Raw genomic sequence first — 16,896 nt, 5'->3', positions numbered from 1 at the left:
GTGTTGAGAGAAATTCTTGATAAAAAGTCACAAGTGAAGCAAGAGTTTGTAACCTTTTTAACTCTAGTAACCCTTCCTCAAAATAAAGGTGGTGGATATTCATGGATAACAATACTACTTATATTCTAGAACTACATTAGACAAATGTTTTTTATGCTATACTGTATATATATATAGAGGACAAAAAGATTTTTCTAATTGTAACCTAGCTGGTTACCTCGTTACAGACTTGCCTCTAAGAAACTGTTCTGATTTCTTGATATATCAATTGTAATTTGGTCTTCTTCTAGGCTATGCACCTCAAAGCAGTCTCAATGTTGTGCAAAAAGATCAGTTTTATGACTAACTATGTGCAGTGACTGTCAGGATCCCTGCATCTGACTTCCTTATCCCATGCGGAGATTGGAATGGCCATGTCGGTAGTATTGGCACCGATTCAGAGAAGTGCATAGTGGTCTAGGGTATGGCAGACCAGATCCTGATACAGAGGGTGAGAGGATCTTGGAGTTTGCACTGGCATTTGATCTTCTTGTCATCAACACGCGACAGCCACCTAGCAACATATAAGTCTGGAGGCGCAGCAACACAGATTGACTTCATCCTGTTTCGTAAGAACATGTGCAAACTTGTCACAGATGTGAAGGTATTCCCTGGTGAGGAAGTTGCCTCTGCAGCATCAGCATCAGTTTGTGACATGTTGATTGACATGCCATCCAAAGCCAAGCACAAGTTCACACCTCGCCAGAAAGTCTGGAAACTCAAGGATGATCATGCAACTTGCAGATACTTCCAGGAAGCATTTGAATCGCATGTATCGGCCTCAGCAATGGTAGCCAAAGCAACTACCAAGGAAATCTAGACTAACCTCAAAACAGGTTTACTGGAGACAACTGAGAAGGTGTGTGGCATAACACGATCCCACCAATGGCGACGAGAAACTTGGTGGTGGACAAACCTTGTGGAACAGACCATCACAGCTAAAAGGTTAGCTTACAAGGCCTGGAAGTCTGAAAATGACCAAGCATACATCTAGATGAGCAGTTCATCATGCTTGCTATGAGGTAGAAAAGCAGATATACGAAAACGTAGATACCAGGTCTTCAGAGGTGTACTGCCTTGCAAACCAGATACGAAGGGAGAATGTTGATGTGGTGGGCAACAAACCAGTAAAGAATGACACAGGTGAGATGTCATTGAACCAAGAAGCAAAGGAGAAAGCTTGGCTAGAGCACTATGAAAGGCTCCTGAATGTGGAATTTGACTGGGAACCTGAACACCTAACCAATGAATCACCACTGGAAGGGCCACCTGTCCCAATCACAATTGATATGGTGAAAAAGGCCATCTCCAAGATGAAATCGGGTAAAGCAGCTGGACCATCGGGAATAGCAGTGGAGATGATCAGAGCCGCAGGTGACACAGGTGTATCCATAATCCGTGACCTTACATCCTCAATTTTCTGTGATGGCAAGGTCCCCACTGACTGGGAGCAGAGCTTCATTGTCTGCCTCTACAAGGGCAAGGGTGATGCTCTGGACAGGGGCAACTACCGTGGACTCAAACTGACAGAACAAGTCATGAAAGTCCTGGAGAGGCCTCATTAGGCAGTTGGTGTCAATCGATGACTCCCAGTTTGGCTTCATCCCTGGCAGAGGTACAACTGACGCAATATTTGTTGTTCGGCAGCTGTAAGAAAAACATCTTGCAGTAAACAAATGGCTCTATATGGCGTTCGTGGACCTAGAAAAGGCATTTGACTGTGTCCCTCGGAAGGTGATCTGGTGGGCACTACGAAAACTTGGTGTGGAAGAGTGGATTATATGCATCTGGTGCAGGGGATGTATGCCAATGCTCATAGCTGTGTTCGTGTTGGTTACAGTGAGGAGTTTGCTGTGAAGGTCGGTGTCCATCAGGGGTCAGTACTCAGCCCTCAGCTTTTCATCATCGTACTCGAGGCTCTTTTAAGCAAATTTTGCATCTGTGTTCCCTGGGAAGATCTGTATGCAGATAACCTGTTTATCATTACTGACTCATTGGATGGATGTGTCAAGAGGCTCCTGACTTGGAAAGAAGCTATGGAAAGGAAGGGACTGAGAGTGAATGTGGGCAAAACCAAGATCATGATCTGCGGTATGGGTCTTGACCTACTTCAGGACTTGGGCAGCTTCCCATGTGCTGTCTGTCGTACAGGTGTAGGCAGCAATAGTATTTTCTGCAATGGCTGCAAGCACTGGGTGCACAAGAAATGCAGTGGGCTCATGCACCTGTCTGTGGACCGTGACTTTAGATGCTCAAGATGCAGGGGAATGACTCACCCTCTTGACGGCAGGCTGCAGAGTGATATTCAAGTTGGTCTGGACAAGTTGGAGGTTGTAGGTTCCTTCTGCTACCTCGGAGACATACTTTCCGCATGACCTTGCGACCACTACGCATGTGAAGACCGCTTGGAAGAAGTTCAAGGAGCTGCTACCAGACCTGACATCACGCCATCTGTCGTATAAGACCCGTGTTCAATTGTATACCACCTGCGTATGGAGCACTATGCTCCATGTCAGTGAGACCTGGGCACTGACCAAGCCAAATCTTCATCACCTACAGCGCAATGACAGGGCCATGATAAGACAGGTCTGCAACATCAAGCCTGAAGATATGGCCACTGTAGGTTCAACTGAATTGCTAGGGCGGCTTGGCATCAATGACCTCAACCTCATCTTAAGGGAAAGGAGACTCCGCCGGTAAGGCCACGTTGTCAGATCCAGCAGTGCACTCTCAACATGCAAGTTCCTGGTAGGCGTAGAGTTGGCCGGCCAGTGCTATCATGGAGAGATTGAGCTGACGGAGAAAGATCGTAGAGAATGGAAGCTCTCTACTGCCGACCCTCATGACCTGAAAAAATGGAGATCTGAGGTGAGATCTGCCATGCATGCAGCTAGCCAGATACCTGGAAGGGGGCACGGAAATAAAAAGGAACCAACAACAACAACTAGGCTGGAACTAGCAATGCTGTGGCAGGATAGAATAGAAAGTACCAGGATTTGTTATCAGACTGTCAGAAGCGAAGCGGAGGAGTGTAGTATGTACGTGCCCTTCAGTAAAGGTGGGAAGCCCAGGATTCGTTGGACAATCCATGTTTATAGAGTTTTACAGGCCTTCAGTGTAACTGATGTGGAGAGGCGGCAATTCATCAGAGGTCTGGACAGGGAAGCAGAATTATATGGCTTCCATGTGGGCAATCCCGTGGGGATCTGGGTTAGAATAGATCCTCAGTACCCCCCTGCTTGTTGTAAGAGGTGACTAAATGGGGCGGTCACTCGGATGGTACTGCAAAAACTGAGGTCCCATGTCACAGCAGGTGTGGCATGATAAAGATTCCTCCCTGCTCAAAGGCTGTAAGTGCCTAGCATAGGCCTAAATTTTGCAGCCCTTCACCTGCAATCTTAATTAAGATTAAATAAACCTGTAAACATTTATAATTTCCTTTCATTAAAAAAAACAAACAGTACTGCAACAATATATTTTATTTCCAGTCATAAAATGTTGATATTGAAGTACACATATATGTATACATATTTTTCAAGTTTGACAGAGACATACCGGTATTGTGTTTGACTTTCTTAACATATAGGTGAATCAGAAAGATAATTGATAATATAGCTACACGTATATACCTGTAACTATATTTCAAAAGTGTACAATAAATGGATTTCCTTAACCAGTCATTCAGAAATAAAAAGAACAGTATACATTTCCTTTTCAATTTTTGAAACATAAATACTGAATTTTATGACGTACATAAAATTCTGATGTAAACTTGAAATTCGATGTGACCTTGAACTCAATTGGGATTGCATTTTAACATGATGAATAATTCCATAAAAATTTCTCCATGATGTGGTGAGATGAGAAGGACAAGGTTTCGACGGTCTGTGTGAAAGTGTGATCCCTGACCCCACCCTCTCAATATAGAGTGATCCCATGTGTTTGACATAAAAATTGAACAATGTGAGTCACATGATGGATAAATTGAAAGTGAAACAAAAAGATATTGACACTTTGTTTGATCCCTCCAATATACTACATGTATCACAAGTCTAATAACCCTGAAAATGGTATTAATACATCAGTAAACTATTTCAAATAAACACTCCCCTATTTCCAAAGAATTTAAAGAGAAAGGCAACCCTAACCACATATTTGCTTTTATGAATAAAGTATTACTGATGTCGTATTTGACAGTCTTTAACAACAAAAATCCTTGCTTAACAATTAAATCAATATTAATCGATCATGTATTTTAAATTACCCGCCGCTAAGAGAGTGGCCATTGAAGTTTAATTTATGACGTCACACCATCGGTCCCGGTTTATTTTATCAGCAGCACTGTAAACATGACAAGTCACGAACAGTTAAGTTTGGAGCCATATAGATTTGAGCCCGTTCTTTCGCAAAAGGAAATTGAGAAAAGAAGACGTTCAGTCGAGTCGCAGACAAGGGAGACGGTAAACGTTCTTCATACAAATGGCTTAAATCTCAACTTGTAATTACGCAAATGATGGATCCATAGTTTACGTAGTCTTTTCTTTTCAAATGACTTGGTTGGGTTGGGAATTTCGGGGGGAAAAACAACCTTTTTTCACATCTCCCCTTTGCATTAATGTAATTAACTGCTTGCCAGGAAGGCATCAACCTATTTATTCGTAAGATCTACCACATGCACATCTTTGATGTTATAATAACCAGTGAGGGTATTTTCTTAAAGGGCTTATTTTGAATTATTTTGGACTTTAAGGGTATGCAAGATGTAGTTGACATAAACTAGAAATATTTTTAAGAAAAATAATTAAATCAACTCATGTAGCTTATTCGGATGGGGTCCTGAACCCAAGCACATGTGGATGATCTTAGAATCTCATCAAAACCGGAATAGACGGTGTGACGTCAAAATTAATGATTTTTGTGGTCTTGAATACAAAAGAGTTACACAACATGGCAGCCTCTATAGATCGCGGGAATTTCAATTTTTGACGTTTTCAAATTAGTACTGAAGCTTATCAAGGCCATATATCAACAGAATTGTATGACAAATCTTTATCATATGATTAATCCTATCATTTATCATGTAAAAATCTTTTGGGTTGCCTTTCCCTTTAAATTAATGAGTATTTTTTATTACATTATTTAATCTTTATCAGTAATTTCAAAATCTGTTTTAATCAGGAACTTAAATGGGGCGTTTGATATTGTAAGAATCTTTCATTATGACAATCGTGTTGATGTACATCTCTTATTGGTACCAGTAAATTGGTCCCGCACATTAAGTCTAAAATCATAATATTCCATACTACATCCAAGTCTTGAATTGCTGGAATTAAAAGCATAAAATTACATATAGATGCACTCTAATTTTGGATCCCTTTTATACCATTACTGGTATGGAAATGACAATATTCAATGATGTAAAAAAATGTTGGTTTTTTTGTTTATTTCTGTTAGTGGCGAGATCAAAAGATTGATGTCGGATAAAAATCTAAATTCAAAAAGACAAGTGACCATTTAAACAAGAGGCCCACAGGCGTTATCGGTCACCTGAATACTAGTGAAAAAGTATCACTACTTCCATGGGCAATAAAATCTAGAAAAAATTTCCTGTTCTGAATATCTAAGCTAAATTCTAATGTTCAGCAACAGTATAAACAAGATGTGTTCTTAAAACTTCACTGCCCTCAAAAGTGCATACACTGATGAAAGGCTTTAAATAATAGATGTATTAACATTAAAACATCAAAACATATGACTAATTTGGACTCATCCTACAGTCATAACCCTGGGTTATGAAATTCACCATTTTTTGTACATCCTTTTCTGCTATCTCTAAGTATGCATTAAGATTTTATACAGTATCAGCAAACTTACACATACATACTATACACTAAGTTTGGCCCCACCCTGGGGTCAGAACCCTTACTCTGGAGAAAATCAAATTTACAATTTTGGTAAAAGACTACCTGCTCTATCCATTTAGATCTATATACCAAGGTGCTATGGTGAAAACTAATTTAGATTTGGGGGGGGGGGGGGGGGGGGGGGGGGTTATGGTGAAAACTATGCAAATTTAGTTTTTTGTTAGACATGGAACTTCTTTTGATCTCGCCCCTTATAAACAAGAAAAACAAAAGGAGTGACCTTAGAACCACAATGCTCACCTGAGTCATTTTTGCTCATACTGGTAATAGTGATTAAAAATGAACTGTTAGTCCTGCTATTACACCACTATATATGCTACATGTCTCAGGCTACTTGCATATTATTTCCACAACCTGTTTATCATACCATAAATCCAGCTATTTTTGTTGTAAATAAATTTTTAACAATTTTGTGAGTCTATGAAATTTGCAAAACTATTTTTCATAAAACGAAAATCTTGTATGCTGCTTTTAGTGACAAAACTAAGTTACAAAATTTAAGTGTACAAAAATGAATTTTTAACAATCTGACCCAATTTTTGCGAAAATAAATGTCCGCAATAATTTCTAGATTTACAATATTGCAGTTGAAAAAATTCTCACAGCAATCTTAAGATTTCTACTTTATGCTAACTCTATACCAGGGAATCCTAATTCACTTTAACAACTGTTTACTTTATTATCAGTGAAATTTTTAAACTCCAACTGTGAACTAGAAAATTGAATCTACACTGCAAAGAACTGGGAATACCTTAATTTGTTATACAGAAATATCCATAACACTAACATCCTGCGGGGATCCGGGTTAGAATAGGTCCTCAGTACCCCTTGCTTTGAGAATTTGTACCTTTGTTTTTCTTTGAAAATTCTTAAAGAATTTTCTTATAAATACCCAAGTAAAACTTTAAAACTCTATTTTGGCCCCAACCTGGACTTGGTACTCATAGATTGAACAAACTTGAATCTTCATTATATAAGTACATTTCCATAAAAGTCACAGCTTTTCCAGTACATCTAATCTTATTTTGACTATCTCTTAATAATCTCCCTTGGACATGAAACTTCACTTGAAAAACTTGAATCCTTTTAACCCAAGGATTTCTTATAAGCATGGTTGAAATTTGCTCAGTGGTTCTGGAGATGTTTAAAAATTAACTACTACAACAACAATGGACAACAGTCAATTTTTTTTATCAGAAAAGCTCACTCAGTCCTCAGATGAGCTGATTAAAGGTGACACATACCCTAAAACAACTATTAACTACATAAAATCTATCAAAATTAACCTGAAATTCTATGAAACTACAGCATTCTGTCAAAACAAAGGAATGGTGTAAGTCTTGATCAAGGAAAATTTAGACTGAAAATTTGTCACTTGCCTGAAATACTTTGATACTTAATAAAAAAAAAATTAGGAAGAATGAGTAGATTCAGAAAAACCCCACACATAATTAGATTTATCACTATTGAAAATAATTGTTATAATCTATTGTCTAATTGTATATTACAAGTATTAATTCAACTGTCTGTTAAGTACCCATAGTACTACAAATCTGCCAATCAATTTCATGTGGTACCACTTACTTGATTTCATCAATAATAAAATACATGTACAGTCATAACCAGACTCACCACACAAAAAATTTACACATTAAATTCAATGAGAACCTTTAAACAATACTGAAATACATGTGCCTCAGAGGCCATACACATCACAACACAAACATAATAAATGTCATGCCATTAAATATTGCACATCAATTTCTTTAAATTGCTATCACAGATACATAATTCTTCCAAAATGCATGTCAGAACTACACATAGAACCAAAAGGGGTCTGATCCTTGAGTTTTACTCAACAGAAGATACAAATGCCCCTAAAAACGAAAGTAAAAAAACACTATTTTCTCTCGTTTCCTGCTAGAGTTCTATAACTGGTTTGTCTATGACTGTGACCCCTGCATAGCTACGTCCAGTCACCATATTGGCAGATAACAGTGTCCATTGGTTGGATTTATAATCGAAACACTCGACAGAGCCCAGGTTTGAAGATCCATCATCCCCTCCAACCACATACAAGAAACCACCATTTGCAACAACACCTGTAAAAGAAATGATTTGACTTCAAATCTAACAGCAATAACCTACTTTTGTAGCAAAGACCTTTTTGCTAGACCTATTACATGTGCTACACTTAATCAAAATCCTGAACAAGAAATGTTTTAGACACAAATATGCTACCATAAAATTTTCATTTAAAATGTGTGTAGTGATGTGGAAAAATACAGGTTAACTACTAGTTAGGGGCAAGCATGATAATAAATTTGATCTCTCAAGATACTGAGCAGACATTTTTAAATAACCTATCATTCAAGTCATGACCTTTGATCTTGTGACCTGAAAACCAATGAGGGTCATCTACTCGTTAGGGGGCAACAGTGTACTAAGATTGATGTCTGTCAAGGAAATGGTTCTCAAGATATTGAGTGGACAGCATCTTATCATGTCCATCTTGACCTTTGACCTTGTGATCTCAAAATTGATAAGGGTAATTTACTCCTTAGATAGAACCAGAGTACCAAGTTTGATATTTGTCAAGCAAAGCACTCTAAAGATATTGAATGGAAAATATCTTACTATCTCCAGTTTGAACCTGAAAAACAGTAGGGGTCATCTGCTCTCTAGGGGAATCAACTGTACCAAGTCTGGGAACTGTCAAGCAAAGGGTTCTTTAGATACAGAGTCAGGGGTAGACTAATAGTACTGCCTGATGCCGGGTACAACCATATTTTAGAGTCAGGCAGGTAAAATTAAAAGTAGAACTTGTCCATGGGCAAGTGAATTTTTAAAGTAAAATAAAAATGTAAGATGAAGATATTAAATATAACTGTGTTGACAGCATCAATTGTGGATAAACTGGAAGTATGTCAGCATTCATCTGGTGATTAAATAAAAATACAATGTACATACACCCCTCTAGTGAGAAATGACACACAGATCACTCAAACGCTCAAGTGTACGGTAAAGTTAAAATCGATTGCAAAGTGCCAAATCTACTGGGACGCAATGTCATTATCAAAGTGCAATGCGTTGAAGAATTTAAACATGGACATGTTTATGACATTTAGCGGAAAAAGAAAGGACCCTAATTGTAATAATAACAACAATTAGCTGTCTGTATCAACAAAGTATGCAGAGTATGACAAAATGAAGAATCTCTGGATGTCTTAAATCTTGGGAGGAAACTTGGTTGTGGCTTTATTACCATGACAAAACAGAAATAGACATGAATGAATTGATTTAATAAACTCCAACAAGATAAACAATTTCAAATAGTTTTATATATGTCTTAATAAAAAGTGGAGCAAGTGAATTTTGTGGTAGGGCAAGCGAATTCAGTGTCTCTACCTGTCCTTGGACAAGTACTTCAAAAATCTATTTGTCTACCCCTGGGAGTGGACATTATCTTATGTCCAGAGAAGTTTGACCTTGTGACATCAAAATCAGTAGGAGTCATCTACTCCTTATGTAAAACCAGTGAACAAAGTTTGATATCTGTCAAGAAAAGGGTTCTGACCTTGTGACCTCAAAACCTACTTCTTCAGAGAGGTCAGTGTACCAATTTTTATGTCTGTCAAGCAAATGGTTCTCAAAATATTGAGCAGACAATATTTTATGTCTTGTTTGACACTTGACCTTGTGATCTCAAAATCGATAAAGGTCATCTACTCCTTAGGTAAAACCAGTGCACCAAGTTTAATGTCTGTCAACCAAAGTGTTCTAAAGATACTGGGCAAACAATATCTTACTCTGTCCAGTTTGACCATGTGGCCTCAAAATCAATAAGAGTCATCTGCTCTCTATGGGTAACCACTGTACTAAGTTTGGTAACTGTCAAGCAAAGGATTTTTTAGATACCGAGCAGACAAGACAATGTTTACCTGCATTTCTGCGACACAGATGCATGTCACCAACTTGTGACCAGCTGTCCGTCTCAGGATTGTATACCTCAACGCTTTTTCTCACCAGAGGGCCATCATGGCCACCTACAGCATATAGCAGCCCATCTACAACCCCAACACCTGAAAAGTAAGTTATATATGTCATAGTCAAATCTAATTACATGTACAATGATATCTCTAATTCGATCATTATTTCATTAATTCAGAAAAAATTTTCACAAATGTTTAAAAGATGTCGATAAATTTCATCATAAAATCTGAGTTGAAATTTTCCTACAGGTATCTCTGTCTTATTGGCCAAGGTAAGAAACTTCAGTTTATAAAGATTCACCTGCTCCACTTCTCCGACATGACATTTCTGCCACAGGTGTCCACATGTCTGTCATTGGATTATAACACTCTACAGAACTCAGACACTGTCTGGAGGCTCCATCATACCCTCCTACTGCAAACAGCAGACCTACAAATGCAATGTTATATGTATTTACATTTACTAATGTTTTGTCAATAATAAATCCATGCAGTTAAATATCTTCTTCTCTTGATAAAAACACTGTAATTAACATGCAACATGTTTCAGACAGGGTTAATAGATCCCTTGAACATGTTGATATGCACTTGACCTTTCACAAAAACAAAATCTATATTTATATAAGAAACAAATGTCCTAGCTCATCTGTATCATATGGGATTATGAAAACAAATGGAACAATGGAATATTATGTAAATTATCCCATGCTTCCATTATTTTTATACCCCCAATACTACTCGAGCATGCTAGAGGTTCACGGCGAGATACTTTTGACTTGGCGCCGCGTCAGAGGTATATAAGGAACGTAGGGATGTTAACCGAGGCTCTTACTTGTAGGAGTACCCCCAATACAAACTAGAAATACATGCAATGTCCATCCAACATAAATGTCCAACTTTATTATCAACAGATTATGTAATGTTTATGGAACCAAGGGCAATGGAGAACAAACTTCCGTAAGTTAAACATCCAAGACATGCTTGTAAATTATCATCTTAAAATGAAGTTTCACATCGAACAAAGTTTGATGATGTCTGCCTCAACAGGCTTTTCAGAAATGAGTGAAATGAAAAATCCAGTAATGTAAGGCCAAGGTCATACAGGAGGTCATTTAAATTTGTTTCTAATTTGAATTCTTTGGCATCAGGTGGAAAGAGACAAAGTGCAACACTCCCCAACATCCCCACCACAGTATGAGCAATGTAAATTCATGAAGCAGTAGAGGTAGGACCCGTTTTGGGAAGTACATATCAGCTTAATACAGTTGAGAAGATGGAATGCCTAGCTATTACCTAGCATACACATGACAAGGCATAAAAAACAAATTAGACATTTATTCCACAAGTAACCTATCTTGTTATCTAAATGATGTCCTACTGTATTTCACATAATGCACTTTTGATAATTACTAAACTTCAACTTCAAAAAAGCAGTTGGAATGTTCAATGACATGACATTTGGAATATCAGAGAAGCAGGACAAGCACTGTATAAGAAATGTAGTAATTTACCATCAGTCAATTCTTAAATTAGCCTTACATAATTACGAATATGTCAATTCTGTGTGTTTTAATTTGATTGTTTATCTCAGCACAAAGATCAAGTTCAGAGTTGATACCATTAACAACACCGACTCCCACACTACTTCTTCTGGTGCTCATGGGAGATATTATCCTCCATTCTCCACAGCGCACATCATAGCACTCCGCTGTGTCTAATCCTGGAACAGACACAATACATAATGTCAATCATAAACATACATACTGTAGCTACATTTCTTCTATCTCATACAAACATTTAGAAATTTGATTCCTCATATGAGATGATACAGGGCAGCTGGCTGACTTGGATAAGAATTGTGTGATGTCACCATACAGCTGTCTGGAGTTGTGTGGTGTCACTATACAGCTGTCTGGAGACTATGGATAAGAATTGTGTGATGTCACTATATAGCTGTCTGGAGACTATAAATAAGAATTGTGTGATGTCACTATACAGCTGTCTGGAGTTGTGTGATGTCACTATACAGCTGTCTGGAGACTATGGATAAGAATTGTGTGATGTCACTATACAGCTGTCTGGAAACTATAAATAAGAATTGTGTGATGTCACTATACAGCTGTCTGGAGTTGTGTGATGTCACTATACAGCTGTCTGGAGTTGTATGATGTCACTATACAGCTGTCTGGAGTTGTATAATGTCACTATACAGCTGTCTGCAGACTATGGACAAGAATTGTGTGATGTCACTATACAGCTGTCTGCAGACTATGGACAAGAATTGTGTGATGTCACTATACAGCTGTCTGGAGTTGTGTGATGTCACTATACAGTTGTCTGGAGTTGTGTGATGTCACTCTACAACTGTCTGGAGACTATGGATAAGAATTGTGTGATGTCACTATACAGCTGTCTGCAGACTATGGTTGCAAGAAAAAGACTTGAATCACTGTTGTAATGGTACTATCAAAATTATCACCATTAACATGAATACCAAGTAAGATATCGGCAGTTGATCTAATAAGATTGTATGCTGTTTAAGGCAATGTTGGTGATATCTCAGTATAAAGTTTCCTTTACATGATGTCATTTAATTGTTTTATCAACTACGGAAGGGTTTTTGGTTACATGCTATGTCATTAACAGTATTTTGATAGTTATAACGTATTGTGGTAGTTATCATATATTGTGTATTGATTGATTGATTGTATCTTGTTGAACGTCTCTCGAGAGAAGTTTTCACTCATATGGAGACATCACCAAGACCGGTGAAGGGCTTCAAATTTAGGCCTATGCTTGGCGCTTACGGCCATTGAGCAGTAGGGGTTCTTTAGCATGCCACACCTACTGTGACACAGGACATCCAATTTTTTAAGGTCATCTCCCGAGGACCCGTGACATTCACACCTGATGCCGAGCATTTGGCGATGCAACTGTTGCTACCTGTTTTAACAACTTAGGTCTGTTGTGGCTGGGATTCAAACCCCAATCTTCCACATGAGGGGTGAATGCTCTACCTATAGACCATCGCAGCAATTGATATATTGTGGAAGTTATTATATATTGTGACAGTTATCACATATTGTGGTGGTTGTTTTGTATTGTGGCGGTTATTATGTATTTTTTATAGTTATTACGTATTGTGGTATTTATTAGCTCTTCTGAGCCGAAGGCTCAAAGAGCTAATGCTATGGCCATTTGTGCGGTGTGCGTAAACTTTTTAGAAAAAGGGCTATAACTCAAGAACCCCTTGGCCAATTTTTTTCAAATTTGTTACAGGGTATCATTGGCCCAAGGGCTTTCATACATACTAAATAGAGGGATGTGACCCTTTAACAAGGGGAGATAATCAGGAAAATACAAACAAAAGTAGTGGTTGCTAAAAAATCTTCTCAAGAACCACTGGGCAGATTATCACCAAACTTACACATAAGGATGAGGATATGTTGTAGATTAAAAATTGTTCAAGGCATTACCCTGGGGCAAAGGGCGTGGTCTCAAGGTCACTTCAAAGTTGACCTAAATTTATATTTCCTTAAATCTTTGATATTTTAGTCATTATAAGGACTAGGATCATCAAATTTTGACAGTTGATGCATCTTAGGACCTTGTGTCAAGTTGTCTCAAAAGTAGGTCACGGTGACCTACTTTTTGAATTTTGCAGGTATTTATTTTAAAATTAATTTTGATGCATATCTTGGACACTTTGAAGCCTATGATCATCAAAACTTGTCAGTTGGTGGATCATGGGACCTTGAAATGCGTCAACTGAAAAATAGGTCACCGTGACCTACTTTCTGAATTTTATGGCTTATCATTTATAGATATATTTTAAGTTGTTATTTCAAATACCGAGAGGTTTAGAATCATCAAATCTTGTAAGTTGATGCATCTTGAGGCCTTGAAACATATTTATAAAAAAAAGTAGGTCACAGTGACCTACTTTTTGAATTTTGCAGATATTCAAATTTCACATTTTCAATTTTAGATGCATATTTTGGGCACTGTAAAACCTAGGATCATCAAACTTTGTCAGTTGATGCGTCTTCAGTCTTCGGTTTGTGTCGACCAAAAAGTAGGTAATCGTGACCTACTTTTGGTATTTGACAGCTAAATTACTATATTTCAGACACTATTTGACCTACAATCATCAAACTTTGTCAGTTGATGCATCTTGAGTCTTCGGAGTGTATTGACCAAAAAGTAGGTCACTGTGACCTACTTTTGGCATTTGACAGTTATGTTTATATATTTCAGTCACTAATTGACTTACAATCATCAAACTTTGACATTTGATGCATCTTGAGTCTACGGAGTGTGTCGACCAAAAAGTAGGTCACCTTGACCTACTTTTGGAATTTGACGGCTATATCTATATATTTCAGATACTATTTGACCTACAGTCATCAAACTTTGTCAGTTGATGGGTCTTGCACGTTCGAAGGGTTTCGACCAAAAAGTAGGTCACCTTGACCTACTTTTGGAATTGGACGGCTATATTTATATATTTCAGATACTATTTGACCTACAGTCATCAAACTTTGTCAGTTGTTGGGTCTTGCACGTTCGAAGAGTTTCGACCAAAAAGTAGGTCAACTTGACCTACTTTTGGAATTGAACGGCTATATTTATATATTTCAGATACTATTTGACCTACAGTCATCAAACTTTGTCAGTTGATGCGTCTTGCATGTTCAAAGGGTGTCGACCAAAAAGTAGGTCACCTTGACCTACTTTTGGAATTGGACGGCTATATTTATATAATTCAGATACTATTTGACCTACAGTCATCAAACTTTGTCAGTTGTTGGGTCTTGCATGTTTGAAGGGTGTTGACGAAAAAGTAGGTCACCTTGACCTACTTTTGGAATTTGATGGCTATATTTATATATTTCAGATACTATTTGACCTACAGTCATCAAACTTTGTCAGTTGATGGGTCTTGCATGTTCGGAGTTCGCTGACCAAAAAGTAGGTCACCATGACCTACGATTGTAATTTGACAGCTATATTTCAATATTCAGATACTAATTGGCTTAAAATCATCAAACTTTGTCAGTTGATATTTCTTGGGTTCTCAAAATGTGTAAACCAAAAAGTAGGTCACATTGACCTACTTTTTTTGAATTCTTAGGATTTAACTAAAGATTTAGAATACTAAGAGGCTAAGAATAGAAATGGTGGGGTTGTACAATTTATCAGAAGAGCGATTCTAGGCCCTTGGGCCTCTTGTTATGTATTGTGGTAGTTATTTTAAAAGAATTAAAGTTCTTGTTTTCATGCATGTTGCAGGAAAACCTATGAGGTCAGGAAATGTTGTTTTATATTTCAAACAACATTTCGAGACCAAGGAGGTTATCCTGCATCTTCCATGAAAACAAGAACTTTATTTCTATTCTAGTACGGTACTACGGCTTAGAAATATACAGCCGACCGTTTACCTATACAGCTACAAATTAGGTTACCATGACATCATGACATTTTCCAAAACGGACTAGGCCTACGTTTTTTGTTGACGAAAAAGGCGAGATGGTCGGGGTGTACTGGATCTATTTTGAAAAATATTTCAAGTCTTTAGTTTTATGTTGACAGATGCCATCACCTTCTTTGAATACACAGTCCAAGAAAACTACACATGTCTGTGCATCGGCATGATTTATCACATGTGTATCAATCTCAGTATGCAGACGATTGATTTCTATTATCATTCAGTCATTTATAAACTTGTTTTGCAACATGTACTGATTATTTGTTATGATTTTGAAACTGAGTATTAGCAAAAAAACGAAGTGCAAGCGAGATGTGTATCAATTTTCTCATTATCAGTTATTACATATGAAGGTATATTGCAGAATAATGACTGCAGCATTCCTTTGATCCTTGTAGTAGTTATTATCTATTGTTATTATGTATTATGGTAGTTTATACTATGTATTGTGGTAGTTAATACATATTGTCAAAGTGAAACTAGAGATATCCTTCTAAACGCTTGCACATGCCTTAATAAATAAATTCATTATTGATATAACACATTCAATACAAGAATCAAATGTAACTAACATATCACAAGATTGTGACATGTCTATAAATCATGGTTTAACTTTCGATAAAAAATCATTCAAATTTTTCGATCATCATACACATCAATTTTTTTTTTAAAAAGTTTCCCAAACATTAGGTGAAAGTGAGATCAGACATAGATCTATACACAACATCGGACAAGGTGAAATTTTTAAAGCTATATACATGACATGAATGTGTCTATATAGAGTAAAACCCAGCCAAACACCATGTGCTCCAAAAACCATTATGTAGCATTATGCTTTATTACAATTAAACAATTATTATTATTCAAAGCAAAGCATCAGCAGAGAAGTTACCAGATGTTTAATTTATACGATATCATTGTCAGAAGATGTACGCTGCAATCCTCCGAGCGAAGATGAGTAAAACACATAAATAACTACAACCTTTAATTACTGTACAGAGGCACATCTATGCCATGTATATAGCTCGTAATTTTCAGACTATATGTCAATGGGAAATAAAAGTTGGAACTGCCCATTTCTGAGAATTGGAGAGGGAGGAGGGGGATCATTAAAGGTACATACGTACTAATGATTTAAAACAAATTGTTTCCAAACTAACATTGAATATAGCTATGTCAAAATATAATACCTTGTGCAAAGTAAACTATTTCATTTCATCCTAGATGAAAGGAATAGGCCATAATTTATTAGCTTATTCATGACTAATTTAACTCTCAGACATCATCGGTTGGCCTATTTGTATAATTAATGTATTGTACGCACTTTCTTCAAATGTGACTGGAAAGAAAACAATGGCAAAGGTAAGTTTTAACATTCAGTTCATCAACTGTGGATATTGGCATTAGGACCTATCAGAATAAATCCATTATGCTAACTTAAATGTAAAACAGT

The 16,896-nt window shown here is 37.2% G+C and overlaps 2 protein-coding genes across 2 annotated transcripts in view; one reads left to right on the top strand and one right to left on the bottom strand.

Moving 5' to 3' along the window:
* The first annotated feature begins 463 nt into the window (after positions 1-463).
* On the top strand, positions 464-1,604 carry LOC125668926 (uncharacterized). Its single transcript, XM_048903364.2, has 2 exons — positions 464-829; positions 1,062-1,604. The coding sequence occupies exons 1-2, from the start codon at positions 464-466 to the stop codon at positions 1,602-1,604; spliced, it is 909 nt and encodes a 302-aa protein (XP_048759321.2).
* Positions 1,605-3,502: 1,898 nt separating this feature from the next.
* LOC125670382 (kelch-like protein 2) overlaps positions 3,503-16,896 on the bottom strand; it is a 28,301-nt gene continuing 14,907 nt past the window's right edge. The window contains exons 9-12 of the mRNA XM_048905506.2: positions 11,574-11,675; positions 10,257-10,385; positions 9,905-10,045; positions 3,503-8,065 (exon numbers count right to left, since the gene is read on the bottom strand). Of these exons, the coding sequence (XP_048761463.2) occupies positions 7,884-8,065; positions 9,905-10,045; positions 10,257-10,385; positions 11,574-11,675 (554 nt within the window). The 3' untranslated portion in view covers positions 3,503-7,883. The remainder of the gene's footprint in view (positions 8,066-9,904; positions 10,046-10,256; positions 10,386-11,573; positions 11,676-16,896) is intronic.

This window comes from Ostrea edulis, chromosome 4 (assembly GCF_947568905.1).
Source record: "Ostrea edulis chromosome 4, xbOstEdul1.1, whole genome shotgun sequence".
Taxonomy (NCBI): domain Eukaryota; kingdom Metazoa; phylum Mollusca; class Bivalvia; order Ostreida; family Ostreidae; genus Ostrea; species Ostrea edulis.
This window is presented reverse-complemented; position numbering and strand designations above follow the sequence as displayed.

What these genes read in the sequence shown, in the direction of transcription:
- LOC125668926 (XM_048903364.2), top strand. Translation starts at nt 464, where the DNA reads ATGGCAGACCAGATCCTGATACAGAGGGTGAGAGGATCTTGGAGTTTG. An exon ending in ATGTATCGGCCTCAGCAATG is followed by an intron (nt 830 to 1,061) that starts GTAGCCAAAGCA and finishes GCTTGCTATGAG; the next exon opens with GTAGAAAAGCAGATATACGA.